Below are 18,581 nucleotides of genomic sequence, written 5' to 3'. Positions count from 1 at the left end.
CTCTGCCTTCCCCTCCAAGGGTCCCCAGCGGTACAAACCCCAGTCTGGCGGCCCAAAGGCTCCAGGAAATGAGGCTGGGCCTGGGGCCTCATGCTGATGGTCCCCTTAAGACAGCAAGATTTCTGACTCTGCTAACCAGGTGGCAAGCACGGCACGCCTGTAGAGCTTGATTTCCCGTTTCACCGTGAAGATGGAGGGAAAGCTTGACTTAGGCTGGGCCGTTGTCTGAGTGGTGTTCTTGACTTGTCAAGAGGACAGAGAGTAAAAGAAATGAATAATTTTGGGGAGCTTGTCTGTATATTACTTGATCTGACAAGTTATCTGAGAAATTTCAAATGATCTGAAGGAACAGAACCAAAAGAAAGGATATTACGCCAAGAACTTTACTGGCAACACCTTTTTAATAGGTCAAAGTAACTGTACAGTTCATTATATTCTTCCTGAGAATAATTTATATCCCCCAACAAACTAAAGGGAGGGTGTATTTTTCAAACTTATTTAACAGAATGGATGGTAAAACTGGACATCAAAGGAAAACCAAATCTCTGTTTCACCCAATTCTCTCCTGGGAAGACAGACACAATGAAGGGTTAGTTAACTCCAGTGGCTGTAAAATAGTCAACATGGCTTTAATCTTTCTTTATAAATTATATAAAAATGGAAAACAGGGATGGTTCCAGAACTTCTTCTCAATACAGTCTGGAGGTGCTCTGGTACAAAGCATTTCTGCTTCCGAGAGAAATAACATCGCTACAAAAAACTGGCACATTATTCTGGTGAAAAAAGACAAAAGTTTTTAGTGTGTTCTACAGCTAGTTTCCAACCAAATGTTTCACACACCCACATGAAAGTAAAAGGCAGGAAGGAGGAGAGGGCTGTAGTTTTTTTTTTTTCTGAAATGACTCAAGTCTTCAAAATATACTTTTATATTCTTCCTCTGTAAAGTGGTATTAGCATATTGCAACTGAAGAGTGTTCTGACGACAAAAATTCCAGTCTGGATCGCAAGTCTGCAGTTGGCAAAGGGCTTCTCAGCCCTGTGGTTCCTGGAACCCTCCGCTTCCTCCTCTTCTTCCAAAGCAAGGTCTGGCCAGTTCAGGAATCAGCGCGTCACTGCCTTGGCCATTTCCACGAAAGCATATCCTGACACAAGCACAGCCTGTCCTTCTTCATTCTTTAAGAGCTTCTCACATACAACTTTTACTCTCAGAAAAAAGCCACACTGTGGATCCCGGACTTTTCTGAACACCATGATTAAAGAGCCGAAACAAAAACAACCCAAATCAAAACTCAGTTAAACTTATGTGAGATTTCCAAGCAGCCGTCAGTCAAAACACTGGAGCTGGGCCTCGCAGCGGGTGGGGCAGGGGTGGGCCGCGCTCAGTGCGGCCTCGGCTGCCCCAGGGCCTTCAGTCTGGCCTGGTCGATGACGTCGAGCAGGTTCTTGGCGTCCACGGCCAGCGCGTGCGCGGCCGTCAGCATCTGTTTCTTGTACTCCTGCTGCAGGCTGGTCATGACGTACTGCTGGGCCAGTTTCATCTTGTTGATGAGCTCCCCCAGGTCAGAATTCAGCAGCTTCTGGGCCATCTCGATCTGCAAGGACAAGAGGGTCAGGAAAGCTGCCTGTGGTCACTGCTCAGGGGTCTTAGGCGCTCTTCTTAGCTGCCTCCTAAGAAAGTCTTCCCTGGAAAGAAGACAGAACTGGGTCTCTACCTCCAGGCCTGCATGCCTCTACTGCACCTGCCGTGGGACCTTCCTTTGCTACACGGAAGGTGGTTCAAGGGTGTCAGGAGGCCCCGCCCCACTTGGAGGTCAACTCCAGACCCTTCCAAACAGATCAGAGGGCGGAGTGGGGGTCGCAATGATCTATCTACCTGCTCCTTAACAGTCAGCGAGCACTTTTGTGTACAAGGCCCCCGGAGCTGTGGACACAGAGATGATCAGAGAAACCATCCCACAGAGACGGACCCGGAGAAGAGCAGGTCACAGCTCTGAAGAGCAACAGAGATGCCACGGGGGGGCGCGCCCCTGCAGCTAGCCAGGACCTCACCGACTCGCTGGCTTCCACCATGAAGGGCCTCATGGCCCCCCCGCTCACCTGTGAAACGCTCATCGTGCTCCTGTGAAACGCAGCAGGAGGAGGCCCGAGGGGTTTAAGGAAGAGGAATGCCGTAACCCAGAAGGGGCACTGGTGTGTGAAGGGACTGAACCAAGGTGGGGAGAGCTCAGAGGCAGCGCAAGCAGCTGAGAGAGGCTGTGGTCCCTCAGGGAAGAGGGGTGAGGCCATGATGATGGGGAAGTAAGGCCTGACCTGAGATGTGACAGCAGACTGTGCGTGCGTGTGTGCGTGCGTGTATGCATACATGTGTGGTTCATGCTGGGCAGGGTGGTGGGTGTACACTGGTCCCACTGAGACCGCAGGAAGAACGTGCGGTAGGGGCAGACTCCCGCTGAGAGCTGGTGCCCAGGGCTCAGGGTGAGGGCCACTGACAGCAGGGGGGCGGCCCTGAAACATCACGACCTGTAGGTGCTGAGAGAACTGCGGTGGAGAAAAGGTGTCTGTGAACACTGGGGGGCACCTTGGGGTGGTCACACTCAGGGCAGCAGAGAAGAGCTGCGGGGGAGGCAAGCGAGGTTGGAGGGAGGGAGGTTCTGAAATCTGGGGGTCTCACCAGGGAGTCAGGACTGGGGGTGGCCTCTGGGACCCCTGGCAGGAGAAGTAGAGAAATGCTAACACTGGGTCCAGAGGAACCCAGCCAGGTAGGGGAAGGCGGGAGGAAGCAGGAGAGCAGGAGGCAGGGAGCCGTGTGCAGGAGAGCCAGCAACAGGGCGGGGCCATGGCAGGCCTGGCAGCTACGGCTGCGGTCAGATCTGGTCATGCTCAGGCAGTAAAGAATCTGCTTGCAATGCAGGAGACCCAGGTTCAATCCCTGGGTGGGGAAGATCCCCAGGAGAAGGGAATGGCCATCCAGTCCAATATTCTTGCCTGGAGAATTCCCATGGACAGAGGAGCCTGGTGGGCTACTGTTTCCTCACTTCTGGTACCTGGAGTTTCCTCATTCTGGTGCAAAATTTTTGCTCATTGTAGAAAACCAATTAAAGTCCTAATAAAGCAGACAAAGGCGCTAATCTCCTAACTGGAGAGAAACATAAAGCTACACGGTGACAACCGGGCAGAACCATTTTCCAAAATGACGTTAAGTGGTGTCGTGCAAGGGAATAGATGTCACATACAGAAGACCCGCGCAGGAGCTGTGCCCAGCTGCTCCGTGTGTCCCGACACTGGCTGGGAGGGCTGCCTGGGACACGGCCTCCCGAGGGGACGCAGTGGGGAGCGGGGACCTGGAGCCTCACAGCCTGGTCCTGTCATGGGGGACAGAGAGCGCCTGAGCAGAGGGCCCAGGAGAAGCACAGAGACACGCTGGTGTCAGGGGCCCCGTGAGCCCTGGGCTGTAGCCCACCAGAAAAAGAGAAGCCGGAACACGAGCCTGCCAGTCGGTGTGAAACCCCGGTCGTGGTGACTGTGCCGAGTAAGAGAACAGCCCTGCCGTCAGGGAAGGTGAGCAGAAACACCACAGGCAGGGGCATGACAAGCACAGCCCCTTCCAGGGGGCACCGGAGATGCAGATGCTGGTGAGCAGACACAGAGAGACTGCAAACATGGCCCAATGGGGCAGGCGGCAGACTGGGGCGGGGGACCTGAAAACTCATGGTGCTGTTCTGGAAACTTTCTATAAGTCTGAAATCACTTCAAAATAAAAAGTAAAGAAAAAAAACTAAGAAAACAAAAACAAGGCCTGCTGGGCTGAAGGACAGACCATGGGCCCCCAGAGGGAAAGCAGAAAAGTGGACGCAGGAGACGGGCGGCGAGGCGTGGGAAGTGAGCAGGGCCAGGTGCGGGCTGCAGACGCTAAACTTATTTACTGGTCACAGGTTTTTATATCACTGCTTTCAGTGGGAATTTGGGGTCGCTCACAGAGGAACTCAAGGAAGCAAGCAGGAGGCCTCTCCCGGCCCAGCCCGCTGCTCCATCCATGCTCCCGAGGACTCCATGGGGCCCGTAGTCCCACACCCACGCTCCCACCTGCCCTCAGGACGCCCCGTTCTTCAGGGCGTGGGCGCCATTCACCCCACACGGCCCCCAGGATGGATGGCTGGTCTTCAGAGTCCCTGACTGGGGCGCTGGCCAGAAGGTCACGCCCAGCAGAGCAGTCACTGCAGCCCCCAGGGCCCACACACTGCCCCCTGGATGGGGCCCTACCTCTCGGTGGGTGCTGGCGGGTAGGACAGGAATGGTCTCGTCCACCGTGGCCAACAGCGTCCTCAGGGCCAGGCCGACTTCCTAACAGACAGGAGACCACACCAGCGTTAGGATGCACACCACGCAGCACCAGCAAGAGGACTTTCATTTCCTTTTCACTACTTTGGGGGAAATTTCTGTATTTCTTTTCCACAGTCCTGAGCCTGATCTCGTTATGAGGCAGATTCAGATCTCTGGACACCCACTGCTCTCCTGTCCAGGGAACAGGGGCTCAGGCAGGGAAAGCGGGCTCCGTGTGCACAGACACTCTCTTCTCTCCCCGGTGCTTTCCGCAGCCTCAAGGGGCAGCCAGGAAGGCTGTGGCTGCTGTTACATGTGGGAGCAAACGTCAGGTGGCACCAGCTCTGGGGGCCACGCTGACCCTGGGGCTTCGTCCATGACACACATGGGGCACAACAGCCCTCCCCTGGCCACTCAGGGTTTAAAGGGACCAAGTGTAATTAAAAATGGTATGACGCCATGGGGGTCAACTATGTAAGGACTCAGGTGCTAAGTTATGCCTGCAGCATGGATAAGACCAGTAAGGACAGGGTGCTTATTACCACTCGATCAACTGACAAAAAGTATCATACAGTTAAAAAAGCAGCTTCTGTAAAATCACCCTAAAAAGTTTTATTATGTACAAAATCCTGATTGCTTTTGTATACAGTTGAGTTTATTAGTATTTAGAAAAAAAAATGCCTGTGGTTCCTGCAAGTTGACCCTTAAGAACATTGGTTACAGTTGCTATGGGAGTAGGCTGCAAACTTAATCAGAATGGATTAACTGGGCTGTCCACAAAATAGCATGGCTTCCAAGCAGCTATTCCACACTGGGGTTTAAAAACAGCTGTTCCAAAGATGGCTCATTGATACATTAAAAAGGTTGTTCAATCCTGCAACTCTTCAGAAAAAGGAATAATCTTGTTGAAAAGATAAATCGGGAACAGGATGACCACACAGTCCAGCGGTTTCGCTTCTGGGTGAACGCCCTGCAGAGCTGCAGGCAGGGTCTCCCCGGGTTGCCTGCCTGGCCTTTCAAACATAACCGCCTCCCCTGCCCTGGAGGCACCAGACTGTCGACGCTCTCCTGCAGCTGTTCTCACTTGAGACCACCTGAACCAGCAGCTGCCGTTGATGGCTCTTCTGCATAGGACACTCAGGGCTTGAGGTCGGGAACGGCAGTGGTCACCGGGTGGTGCGGGCCTTCTGAAGCGGCGGGATGGACGGGCCTGAGGGGCTCAGGGACCCGCGGCTATGCACATGACGGGGCTCAGCTCACCTTCACCATGGGGACGTACTCCTCCGGCGGGGCGGGCTGGATCTTGCTAGACATCTCGATGACCGCTCTCACCAGGCCCGTCACGTTCTCATACACCCTGTCGTTGGACCGGTCCAGGTTGGCAGTGGGAGGGGGGCTGATCTCCTGGGGCTGAAGCTGCCAATACAGAAGCTGGTTATCTTTCCCTTGTCCAGCAGATGGCGACATATCACCGCAACACGGCTAGGAAGGGTCTTTAAGAGAGATCAGAGCGGATCACTTAAAGGGTCTTGTCTTAGGGGACACACTTCAGTCTGAGGATGATGGAAAGCAGTTCACCCAAGTGACAAATGACTAAGGCACAACTTTTTCTAACTTTGAGCTCAGTTAAAGGAAATGAGAGGGAATCGCATGTGTGGCATTCGAAGCCGCAGTTCATTCAGAGAGGCGACTCACTACTCTAAACCCCCAAACTCATTCAACAGAAGAGGGAGAGCCCCGGATCCCCACGCCTCTCTGAGGACTTACGGTTGTCACAAGTGGACAAGTGCAAGTCCTCTTTAAATGGACACCCTCTGTGTGCTGGGCGCTGCTGCAGCGGGAGCCATGCGGGTGCTGCTCTGTGCGGGAGGCCCTGCTCCCTCACCCACAGTTGAGATGGGGTGGAATGAAGGCGCACCTGTGAAGGTGCCTACCGCAAGGCCTCGGCGCACAGGCTTCAGCAAGGGCTACCCAAGACAACTTGAGCCCTGAAGGCTGCACCGAGGCCCCAGAGCAACCGCCAGTGCGTTAAGAAGTCAAACTGGCCGCCCAGGCAGGCAAGGACAGCATGCATCTATCCTGACAAGACCCAGGCACAGCAGCAGCACCTGTCCTTGTGGACCTGCTGCCCGTGCTCAGCCTCAAACTATGGGGCCATCTCCGAGCCCCGGGACAGAAAGCGACAGGAGTGCTCCACCACTGCACGGACGCTCGTGGCTCCCTCTGCGGCAAATACACGCGCTGCCTCGGGGAGAAACCAAGCGAATGCGTCCTCCCCGGGCTCCCTGCCTCTTGGTCCAGCTGTGCGTGCAGAGCAGGGTGTGACGGAGAGCTGGACAGACACACAGACACCATGTGCTTACCCTCCATGGCTATTGTCGAACGGAAGGTGAGGACAAGTTAGAGGAATTTGTCAGAGAAAGGGAAAAAAGAAAAACAGTATTAATAAAGGCAGCAGACAAAACCCCCGTAAAAACACACGAGCAGAACAAGAGGAGCAGGTTTCCGCCTGTCGGCTTGGCTCGCTGGCCAGCCAAGCGCAGCCACCGGGCGGTCTGTTCAGGGCACCCGCGTATTCAGTAGGGGTCTGCCATGCACCATGCTTGTTCCCATGAATGAATGAGGAAAACAACATGCAAAGCCCGAGCATGACAATCCGGCAGCCGTGCAAGGATCCACAGAATCAGGGTCTTTTATAAAGGAAGGAGGCCTATCTATGCTGTGTTCACACAACGCTGCCCACTGGACTCCTGAGGTTCCCTGAGCGACCCCTGACATCCTCGGAAACGGGCTTCGACCCAGTCGTCCCGCTGTGACAGAGATGCCTGGCTGGGGGCTGTATTTAAAGATACCAGGAACTTCATTTAAAAACGAACAAAAAATACCCCTCATTTGAACCAATTCTTATGGCTGGGTTCTTCCTGTATCTTAAGCCTAGAAATTTTATTTAATGTTTTCTTTTCTCTATAGCTTTAAAGCTATTATACTGTAATATGACCGACAAAGTTAACTGAGAGAAATACGGATTTCTTGACTTTTCTTTAGAATTGTCTGAATTCTATATCCTTTGGTATAGAAATTTAGCAGAATCCTAAATTCTGAGGTCCAATCCTCCACGCTGTGTGCTCTGGAAAGGGGGAAGTTGTTAATAACAGCATCACTTCCAAGAGCAGAGGCGCTGGCACTGAGATGCTGAATGTGGCGGGAGAGCCGGCTCAAAGGGCATCAATCAGTATGGAGAGGGGGGCTTCCTCGGTGTGGCGGCCAGGGCTCCAACAAGGAACCACAACTGGACTCCCGGAGGAGAGGGTGGTCTGTCCTACTCTGTTCGAAGCTCGTTCTTTTGTGTTCATCCTTTGCCAGCTCTTGTGAGGGTAGCACCACGCTGCCAGGGGCCACTCCCGGGGACCCTCCCAAAGCACCAGCTTGCTTTGCAGACAGCTGACACTGGCCTCCTATTTTCTGGAGCTTGACCACTTGGAGGCCCCTGGCAGAAGGTTAGGACACACCACCAACCCACAGAGACAGGTAATCCAACCACTCGTGGTGGGAGGGGTCCTCCTGGAAGATTGGGTAATTCAGAGCCGAAATGTAAAGCCACCAAGCAGAAACTGAGACTGGTTTCTGGCTATTATTTGGATGAATACCAATTATACCGGGTAAAGATAAGCGTTTCTGTATTAAAGAGAGCGCTTCTTTCAGACTGGACTTGATAATAAATCTTCAGACTTATCAATCAGAGTGTATTTTAAGTAAGCACACTCTTTCCACAGACTTCTTCTACTTGTTCAATATCCTATATATACCCTGTAACAAGGGTATCTCCCCATTATATTTATTTATATGTTAGTCCACATGTTAAAAACAAACACAGGTCAGAGGTCTAAGCTGGTATCTGATCTATTTTTAAAGTTGGCTTTTCACCGCAATACAGGCCATTTTGAAAATTTCTTCTTTTGCTTATGAAAATGAAAAAATTTCACTAACCCAATTTCTCTCTTCATTTTTAAAATTTATGTGAAGAAACCACATCAGGAAAGGGTTTGTCCTCTTCTGCTCCTCTGTGCTGCTAGTGGACTCACAGGCCCGGAGGCCTGGCAGCTGGGGAAGCCAAGCCCCACGCCATCCCCAAGACCAGCACTCTGGTTTCTGGGAGGTGGTGACCTGCTCTTGGACAGGGGTGCCTCTGGGCCCATGCTAACCTCTGCACTGCCCCTGCAGGGGCCAGGCTGGTCCCAGAGAGCGGCCTCTGGGCTGCAGGCTGATGCGCGCCTGGACATGAGGTTTTCCCTGCCTGGACAACCTCTCTGACTCTCCTGCCTCTATGAGGAATCAGCCCCTTGGCTTCTGGTGTGAACCTGAAGGGGCAGCACATAGCATGTGGACAGAAAGCCAGGTCTGAGGCTAAATGGTGGGTCAGCTACAGGGAAGCTGTACCTTTGAAATGCCCTTTAACCTCTGGGAACTGGGGTATCTCACGTGAAAGCTGAGAAAAACGTAGACCACTAATCCCGTGAGGCTGATGTGCGCTTTAAACTACACAGGGCAGGTTCTGCCATAGCAGCTGGCACTCCATAAATGGTGGTTGTCAATGAAACACAGCTTCTCAGGACTGATCACAGCTACTGGGTTCTAACATGTACCTTTTTCTAGGTACCATGAAAAAGGAAAAAATACCAATCAAATCAACACACTATCTTGATTTTAGAGACATATTCTGAGAGAGAACTGACCTAATGGAGAGTGGAGGTGCCCCTCCCCTTGAGTGGGCACACAGCAGAGGCAGCTGCAGCCCCAGCACATGCTGCTGGACACACACAGTTGCGGCCGGACGGGGAAGGATCGAAACCCGCACCTCCTGCCCCAGGCCAAGTGGACGGACTTGGAGACACCACGCCTGCTCAAGGTCCTGGTCCCCCAGGCGTCGGGCTCAACCCATCTGTACCATCAGAAGGTGTCCTAGCACTTCACCTCAAAGAAACATCCCGTCTGATAAGAAAACTCTCTTTAGATAGGATATGACTGAGACCCTGGACTATCACGTGAGAGAACACAGGCAAAGAGCTCCCAGTAAGGCTGGTCCTGACTCCAAGCGGGGTCTGGAGCCAACGGAGGAGCCCGCCCGTCCCACCGCATATCACTGCAGGGCTGTCACCTGGGATGGAAGGCGCTCACCTTGACGCCCTCGTTGTAACTGTCCCCAGGGCTGCCGAGACTGGCCAGGCTGCCCAGGTGCCCAGGGGCTCCGGGACGTGGCGGCTTCTTTGGTGGCGCTGCAGGATCTGGTAAAGGAATAAGCCCCGTTGAGTAACGTCTGTTAATGGAAAGGATGGAAACAACTCCCAAATAAACGGAGTTATTACAACAGGTGCTAGTCTCAGAGAGGGCACCCTGTGGGGGTGGGGGCAGGGTGTTTCTGGTGCATTAGAGCCGTAACTCCTGTTTTCTAGTACTCTAGGCGTGGGCTGAATTTGGTAAACATCACACATGCTGTGGTCTACAGCGGGAGAAGTGTGAACACATCACGAGGCATTCCAAAGCTAAGAAACTACACTCCCTCCAAATTACACAAACTGTGTGATGTGCTGGAATCCATTTCTTAACTTACCTGGTTTGCCCACAGGCTGATATATGTGCTGGTTTCCAGTCTGTGGGGAAAAAAGACACGGGGTCAGTGCAGTAGAGCGCACCACAAGGCAACAGCCGCCCCGCCCAGGACACCTGCGCTAAACACTGGGCTCAAAGGCCAATGAGACGGGGGAGGGGCCTGCCTGCACAGCCTCAGGCGGGGCAGGCGCTTAGGCTAATAAGCACATAACACCCAGGGGGTGTGGGGTCAGGGCCGTCACAATTTCAGAATTTCTTTAAAGAAATTATGTCCACAAACATCTCCAGTTGGCCTACAGGAGTGTGAAATCTGTGCCTGCGTCTGGACGCGCCCCCCCACTCCCCCCATTACAAGAAGGGGAGCCACTGGGGACAGCAACGGGAAGAGGTTTCACAGCACTGGGACATCTATGTTGTCACTACCGCCTGAAGGACCTGGGGTGACACCCCCTCTGATCTGCACTAGCCACAGGCCAAGCCAGGAAGCCAGAGCACCCCAGGCAGGCGCACAGACGACTAGCCCTCGTCTAGGCTGTCGTGCCTACAGCTGCGATCAGAGCCACCTATCCTAGGCTGACTGAATGAAAACAAGCATGTTCAGAACCCTACCCTACTTTTGAAGAGACTTGCCTCGTTTACTCTAAAACAATATACTGGTTAAAATACAAGTATTTTAAGGTGCTTTACTTTTTACTGAGCAGAGACCCACTTCTTTAAAACACTAGGGCCATGAGACAGCACACACAGCCACAACTGCTCCTTACCCAGGACCACAGCGGCTCCCATCAGGTCACTGAACACTCCCTGTTTCAAAGACTACTGATCATAGTGTGGGGGTTTATTTCAGGGTACTCTATTCTGTTCCACTGACCTATGTGTCTGTTTTTGTGCCAAGACCTTACTGTTTTGATTACTGCAGCTTTGCAGTATAGTCTAAAGCAAAGAAGGGGGATTCCTTCAGCTCTGCTCTTTCCCAAGACTGTTTTGGCTATTCAGGGTCATTTTTATTTCCACACATAGTTTAAATGTGTTTGTCCTGGTTCTGTTAGAAATGCCATTAGTGTTTTGACAGGGGTTGCGCTGGTCATTTTAGCAACGTTCCTTCTTCCAGCCCAAACCCACAGTGGACCTTTCTGGCCATTTGTGTTGGCTTCAGTGTCTTCCATCAGCACCCTACAGTTTTCAAAGCACAGGTCTTTTGTCTCCTTACGTTAAGTTTATCCCTAGGTATCTTCTTTTTGATGTGGTGGTAAATGAGATTATTTCCCTAATTTCTCTCTCTGATAGTTCATTCTTAGTGTATAGAAATGCAACAGATTTCTGTATGTTAATTTTGCATCCTGTAACTTTACTGAATTCGTTGATGAGTTCTAATAGTTTTCTGGTGGCATTTTTAGGATTTTCTATGTATAGTATCATGTCATCTGCAAACAGTGACAGTTTTACTAATTTGAATTCCTTTTATTCCTTTTTCCTGTCTGACTGCTGTGGCTAGGACTTCCAATACTATGTTGAATAAATGTGAGCAAAGTCAGCATCCTCGTCATGTTCCTGATCTTAGAGGAAAACGCTTTCAGGTGTATGTCATCTTTTCAACTTAAGGAAGGAGCACTGTGTGTGGAGATGTTAAATGGGGGACCGTGTGATTTTGCACATGTGGACTAAAGAACCCCAACATTTTATCCAAACAGCCCACCACATGTGTGTCTATGTGTTTGAACGCCGAACACTCTGTAGAGCCCTGTGTGTGTGTGTGTGTGTGTATGTGCGTGCATGCACGCATGTGTGTGATGGGAAAGGTAATGGGAAAGACCAGACCCTCACATGTGTGTGTGTGCGCACGCATGTGTGTGTGATGGGAAAGGTGATGGGAAAGGCCAGACCCTCACGTGTGTGTGTGTGTGCATGCATGTGTGTGTGATGGGAAAGGCCAGACCCTTACGTGTGTGTGCACGCATGCGTGTGTGATGGGAAAGACCAGACCCTCACATGTGTGTGTGTGTGCATGCATGTGTGTGTGTGATGGGAAAGGTGATGGGAAAGGCCAAACTCACGTGCTGGTGACTGGCCACATCTTCCACGGGCCAGGTCTTAGGGGAGCTGGATTTTATAGCACAGACTACGGAAAATTATGCATCCTGGAGCTGGCTGACAACCTGGTCTCATGTATGTATGTTTTAATGTATGCATGTACATATGTATGTAGGCAGGCATGTGTGTCTAGAAATGAAGTAGTTTATATCTACCCAGAAGCCTTATTAGGGTGGAAATTTATCTCCTTAAGTCCATTACCCAGCAAGTGGCAGTTTCCCTTTTTTACTGGGAATTTAAGTTTTTTCTTTTTTTATTATTTTTTTCTTATTTTAACCAGATATCCACTGATGGAAATCCTAATAAAATAATTTTAACTACTCTCCCCTAAAGAACAGGGAATATTTCTAGCAGGCTTTAAATGTATTTAGAATAAGAAGAAGCTAAGTCTTCAAAGAGAATTTCAGGCATTTTCTCCTACAACATCCAGGAGAAAAATCTGATTGAACAAATTTTCTGTGAGTGTGGAAACGTTTATAAAACATGAAACGAGAGCATACAAATGTGGCCGGATGACAGCTTGTACGTATTTCAATATTTCAGCTTACTACTGAAAAGACTGCGTTAGTAATGGGGGAGAAATTTTGTGTACTGTATGTTTTAATAACCTTGGCTGGAATGCCGGTTTCAGTTATGGAACGAGTCACTGTGTTCCATACGACAAATACTAAAAAGTGTGGACATCCCATGACACAAAGAGGTCCAGGTCCTGACGAGGATGTGAGCTGCTTACCGGGCCCTGAGGACCTCCGTCCTCCCTGTCGATGCTGCCTCGAGAGAGCCGCACGTCAGGTTTCTGGAGAAACAAGAGCAAACCATACAGTTTCATTCTTGGCTTGAAAACCACTGATGTATTTCTTTACTAAGCATCTTGAAGAGGTCAAAGTTCCACAGTTTCAGAAAAACTCTCAAAGCCCAGAGGTGACAAGTGCAGGTCAGCGGGCCCAGCAGAGCCCCCTTCTCCGCACGCATGCACAGCTAACAGAACTGGCCTGTGCCCTGCCCCACGTGACACACGAAGATGGGCCTCACCTCTCTTCCTAGCAGCACACTCTCCTTCCTGAGAAACCCCTGCCCTGGGAGCAGGCACCGATGCTGTCTTCCCAGCAGGTGGAGGCTTATTCCTACTTCGGTGTGTTGCCAAACCAGCAAATGGTCCGATGACGGGTACCCCCCACCCATGATGCATCCAGAATTCGAAACCAGACAAAGGAATCTCGACTTACTAAGAGTGGGTGAATTTCACTAACAGAAGAGTAAACAAAATAGGCCACATGCTGTCAGGGTGTGGAGCTTGGTGGGTTTCCTCCTCATGAAAACAACGCCGTGCAGTGGTCCCAGCCTGCCCCACAATGGTGCTGGTTTCATGGGGCCCACAGGCAGCCACACCAACACCTGCCTCTCCGTGCCAGACACACTGGCCAAAGCCCATCCAAGGGTACATTCCCCTTGCCCTCTCCAGGCTGACCACTCATTTCTTGGTCTCCATCAGTGAACCGTCTCTTTCAGAAACCCTGTATTTGGCAGAGATCACACAGGAAAATGGCAACCCACTCCAGTGTTCTTGCCTTGAGAATCCCAGGGACGGGGAAGCCTGGTGGGCTGCCGTCTATGGGGTCACACAGAGTCGGACACGACTGAAGTGACTTGGAAGCAGCAACACAGGAAAAACTACTCTTGTGAGGGAAAGAACGTCCTGATGAGGGCCAGGTGCTGAGGACACTAGCCACAAGCGCCTGTTAGAGGTGGTGATGGAGAAATGAGCTTGTTCCTCGCTTTACTTAAATTTGTTTTCAAAAGTGAAACCATCTCATATAATTCCGTAGCCTACATATGACATCACACAGTGGAAACAGGCAAACATGGGATAATGTTGCACAGTATTCCAGAGTGTGAATGCTGTCACACACAGAACAAGATGGAAGCAGCTTGGGCACGGGCACTAGCCATCTCATGTACAAGTTCATTCTCAAAGGAAAAAAAGTACTCAACCTCCACTGTCCTCAGGGTAGAAAATGCCACCAGAGCAGAGCAACGTAGGTACGTAGGGTGTGGGACTTGGGTCAGGCCCCTGCCCTCCTGAGCTGTGAGACCTGGGCCTCAACCTCTTCATCTATAGCACGGGTGGTGGGTGACACCACTCGCTGCGTACCACCCCAAGCCTCGTCAAGGTTAAGCAAGGTAACGCTGGCAAAGCACTGAGACCGCCACATATGCGTGACACACAACAAATGGCTCACCTGCTGTTTGCTGAACATTTGGGTCATTTTCAAAATTTCACCTGCATCAACAGGCTCTGGGTGAACAGCTCTGTGTACAAACCTTTGACTAAATTCCTGAGCACTTCTCGGGCACATGTTTCTAAGAGCCACAGGGTTTGAACATGTGAAAAGCTGAACGTGTCGGCCACCAGGCTGCCTCTCTGTCCCGCGCCTGCCTCTGTCCATGAGGCCCTGTGCCCCAGCACCGCTGGACTTCACTGAAAACCCGCAGCCAGTCAACAAGCGAAGTGCTACCTGTTGGGACTCCCCCGCCCCTTCCCTACGTGGCATAATGCCTGTTTCTTCTTGCCACACAGGTGCTAAGCTGCCGTGGACAAGGGGCTTCACCTCTCCTGATCCAATTCCTCACCCATATGATTATTACAAGGATTAAGTAAGTGCCTGGCACAGAAATGGTTTTTCCAGTAGTCACGCATGGATGTGAGAGTTGAACTACAATGAAAGCTGAGCACTGAAGAATTGATGCTTTTGAACTGTGGTGTTGAAAAAGACACTCGAGAGTCCCCTGGACTACAAAGAGATTCAGCCAGTCAATCTTAAAGGAAATCAGTCCTGAATATTCATTGGAAGGACTGATGTTGAAGCTGAAACTCTAATACTTTAGCCACCTGATGTGAAGAACTGACTCCTTGGAAAAGATCCGGATGCTGGGAAAGATTGAGGGCAGGAGGAGAAGGGGACGACAGAAGATGACATGGTTGGATGGCATCACCGACTTGATGGACATCAGTCTGAGCAAGTTCTGCGAGCTGGTGATGGACAGGGAAGCCTGGCATGCTGCAGTCCATGGGGATGCAAAGAGTTGGACACAACTGAACTGAACTGGCACAGAAATGGGCACATATGAGATGTTTAGCAAATATGTGCTGAAGGAAGGCTTCCAACTTGAAGTCCTCTCCCCGTGCACCACCCTGTCTTCAGACCTGGACCATGGAGGAAACTTGGAGGGCTGTGGCCTGGCTGGGAGCAGAGTCCCGTCTGGGACCCTCTGACCCCATCCTGACGCTTATCTTTCACTCCCGCTAGCTGACTCTGCCACGAGGTGGAAAACAGCTCCAACATTCATTTCCTTTCTCAGAACACAAAGTGGCCTTTATATACTCAAAACGTTCTCATTTTAAAGTTAAAACCCTGCCTTCAGCACAGCCCTGCATTAGAGAATGACTGTGCACAGAGCAAGCAAAATAAACAGGAAGCAAAGCTTCTCTCCTTGAAAGCAGCACCCAAGAGGAAAGCAGGACCGCCCAGTGCATTGAGGTACCAGTCAAGGCTGATGGCTCTCTCTCGCCAGTCTGCAGAACAGCTTTCACCGCCGTGGAGCCATCTCAGAAACTGCACGGGCTCATGACATCAGAGAAGGACGTGGGGACATGCCACCAAGATCCCACTGTAGGTTGCGGCCCTGTGCTCCAGGTAAGAGCCTGCCACCCTGACAAAGGTGTGCCGACAGAGGGGGAGGGACCTGAGGGATGCACCACTCTCCAAAGTGCTTGAAAAAAAGTCACGTCACACGAGGTAGGGCCTAAAACTGGATGCTTCGATAAACAGCTGCTGATTCTGATCTATTAGAAAACAATCTGGGAATCACTACTGACAAATCAACGTTAAGTTTTCAAAGAAGAAGGTGACTCCACCAGGATGCAAGCTGACCTCCCAAATGGTGTAGCAGCTCTGCACCCAGCACAGCCCAAGGACCAGGGCAGGTCAGAAAAGACTTGTTGGTACCAGGGCATTATAAAACAGAAGCAGAGGACGAGCATCTTTGGAAATTTCTAGAGCAATCTAAATAGTAATTTTTAGGTCTTTTGGAGCTCATATAATAAGTTTCTATATCTTTAAAATTTTTTCCTTTTTTCTAGTAACTGCTTTTTATTTTACTAGAGTATCAGGTCTATAATGGTTTAGAAAAAAAAAAAAAAGGTTGGGAGTGGCCCACAGGTATTCTGGCTGAGGTGCACAGTCCAGACTCTCAGCAGCACCGCCTCCCAGCTGACAGAGAGAAAAGGCCTTGGAGAGACTAACGGTGTACTCCACCCTCCCCTTCTGTTTACAGGTTACACGCTTAATCCTCAATTCCACCACAGAAAAGTGCTCTCGCCCTTTACAGAGGACATTATAACTACTTCACAGATGAATACATTAAAGCATAAAGCAGTAAACAGTTATGTGGGTCACGACAACTAGGACTCTAAGCCCTCACCAGCTGACCCTGCAGTCTGGGCTCGTGCACTCAGTGTGCCCTTGCCCTGGAACGCTCTTCAGCTGCTAGGCCGGCCCTGCGCGCCTCCCTGGGCTCCGTCCTCTCTGCCACTATCGGGGCCTGACCTGGGGGGTAGGCCCGGACAGCAGGAAGGATGGAGGGCCCCGGGTGGTCACCCGGTGGTGGCCACTGGCAGAGTCTGAGTCAGAGGAGGACAGGATCAGAGCCGAGTTTTAGAAACGTCACCACGGCTGGGGCAGAAGACACAGCTGGGAGGGGACAGGACTGCAGAGAGGCCAGGCGTGGCATTCACTCCCCCACCTCCTCACCTTGCTCCCCGGTCGGTGGGGCTGCGCTTCATCCACCAGTCACCCAGAATGACGGCTCGCCTGCTCTCGGCTCCCCCGCCCCAACCCCGGCTACCTGACCCAGAGCTGCTGCGGCAGCGGTTAGTCCACTTGTCTCATGGCACCAACACTGTTTTGATCTCGAAACCATAACAATGACAGTGATAAACCATTCTTGCTTATGAAGATCAACAGGGAACTCCAATGAAACATCATGAACAAGGTAGACCAGGACCTTAAAAGGATGTCAGCCATGACTTACTGGGGACTTCTCTCTGGAATGTGATTCCAGCATGAAACTAAGCAAAACGCTTCACACACTTCATCATGTTAAACCTTTCAAAAGGTTTTAAAAAGTTATTTTTTGAAATATAAAGCCAACAGTATACTTAATAAACTAGTATAGATATTAACTTTAAAAATAAAAGCAAGAAAAGCAGGCAAGAACTAATTTAATACCAAAGTTGGCTAGAGATGCTTCAGGGGCAATGTGAGATACGTAACTGAAAATGAAGGGAAAAAATGTTTTTAAAAAGTGACAATCGTGCATTCAGATAGGCCAAGGAAATCAGTCAAAAAGATTTCATGTGATAAATACTGTTGTATACAAGGTAATTTCCTAAAACTCAATGCATATTCATATACAAAAACAATAACTAAGAATGACTCAGATGGTAAGGAATCTGCCTGCAATGTGGGAAATCCAGGTTCGATCCCTGGGTCGGGAAGATCCCCTGGAGAAGGAAATGTATTCTCACCTGGAGAATCCCATGGACAGAGGAGCCTGGCAGGCTACAGTCCATGGGGTCACAAAGAGTTGGACATGACTGAGTGACTAAAACAACATTTAATGAGAATGAGACACCAAGCTGTCAGGGAGGGAAACTCTGAATGAACAGGCAGTAATTTAATGAGGGAAGAGGTGGACTTAGAGGAGATTACGAAGCTGTACGGGAGGAATAAGGGTCAGGAACAAACGACGGAAATGTCATGAGTTCAGGGGACAGGGACACCACGCCTGTCACAGGACACGACACTGACTGGAACCCCGTGGTGTAGGTTACACAATTCATTAATGTATCTTGAACACAAGTTGGAGGTTACTGGAGTGACAAGAAAGTTCTATGTACAGAGAGTAGGTTATATGGACTTACACATTTATCAAAACTCATCCAACTGCACACCTAGGATCTGTGTGTCTGTGGTATGTAAGTTATCTCAGAAGGAACAAACCCAACAGCTGACAGCTGGCAGTCTCCAGCCTTGATTCTGGACACCTGCCATCACTCAGACAGTGGAGATGGGCTTAGGCGGTCAGCTTCCCCACAGACCAGCTCTTCGCGAGGCCTCCTGGGCCTGTCCGCCTTGAAACCCCAACCTTTGTGCACCCAGGCACCACAGGCCCCCAGCTCCACAGAGGGCCCCCAGCTCCACAGAGCGCCCCCAGCTCCACAGAGCGCCCCCAGCTCCCCGCGCTCAGAGCAGCTCACAGCCTCGGCCTCCCTCGACCCCCAGGAGCAGCTGGAGACCAGACACCGGTACTGCAGTACGCTCAGCCTAATCTGGAGGGTGTGTCACAGTCACTTTTAAGTTCACGTCAATGAGGGAAAACAGGCTATCTGTCTTAGAAACCACTGACTGTTGATTTAACTGTTTCTGTGCCTGAAAGACTCCCAGAGTGCTGAACACGGCTGTACCCCTCATCGATGGTGTCCAGTCCCTCAGCACAGAGGG

General features: G+C 50.9%; 1 protein-coding gene across 23 annotated transcripts in view; it reads right to left on the bottom strand.

Annotated features, from left to right (window-relative positions):
• Nucleotides 1–382: 382 nt before the first annotated feature.
• Nucleotides 383–18,581, bottom strand: part of PTK2 (protein tyrosine kinase 2) — a 170,760-nt gene continuing 152,561 nt past the window's right edge. For 14 of the 23 annotated variants that reach the window (XM_040261728.1, XM_040261719.1, XM_040261714.1 and 11 more), the window contains 7 exons: nucleotides 12,752–12,814; nucleotides 9,929–9,968; nucleotides 9,496–9,602; nucleotides 6,684–6,692; nucleotides 5,581–5,736; nucleotides 4,261–4,341; nucleotides 383–1,592 (listed from right to left, as the gene is read on the bottom strand). In XM_040261728.1, coding sequence (XP_040117662.1) covers nucleotides 1,380–1,592; nucleotides 4,261–4,341; nucleotides 5,581–5,736; nucleotides 6,684–6,692; nucleotides 9,496–9,602; nucleotides 9,929–9,968; nucleotides 12,752–12,814 — 669 coding nt within the window. In that variant the 3' untranslated portion in view covers nucleotides 383–1,379. The remainder of the gene's footprint in view (nucleotides 1,593–4,260; nucleotides 4,342–5,580; nucleotides 5,737–6,683; nucleotides 6,693–9,495; nucleotides 9,603–9,928; nucleotides 9,969–12,751; nucleotides 12,815–18,581) is intronic. The other 9 variants (XM_040261729.1, XM_040261715.1, XM_040261733.1 and 6 more) reach the window with 1 other exon arrangement.

This window comes from Oryx dammah, unplaced genomic scaffold (assembly GCF_014754425.2).
Source record: "Oryx dammah isolate SB20612 unplaced genomic scaffold, SCBI_Odam_1.1 HiC_scaffold_19, whole genome shotgun sequence".
NCBI classification, from domain to species: domain Eukaryota; kingdom Metazoa; phylum Chordata; class Mammalia; order Artiodactyla; family Bovidae; genus Oryx; species Oryx dammah.
The sequence above is the reverse complement of the archived record's forward strand: the minus strand, read 5'-3'. Positions and strand labels throughout refer to the sequence as shown.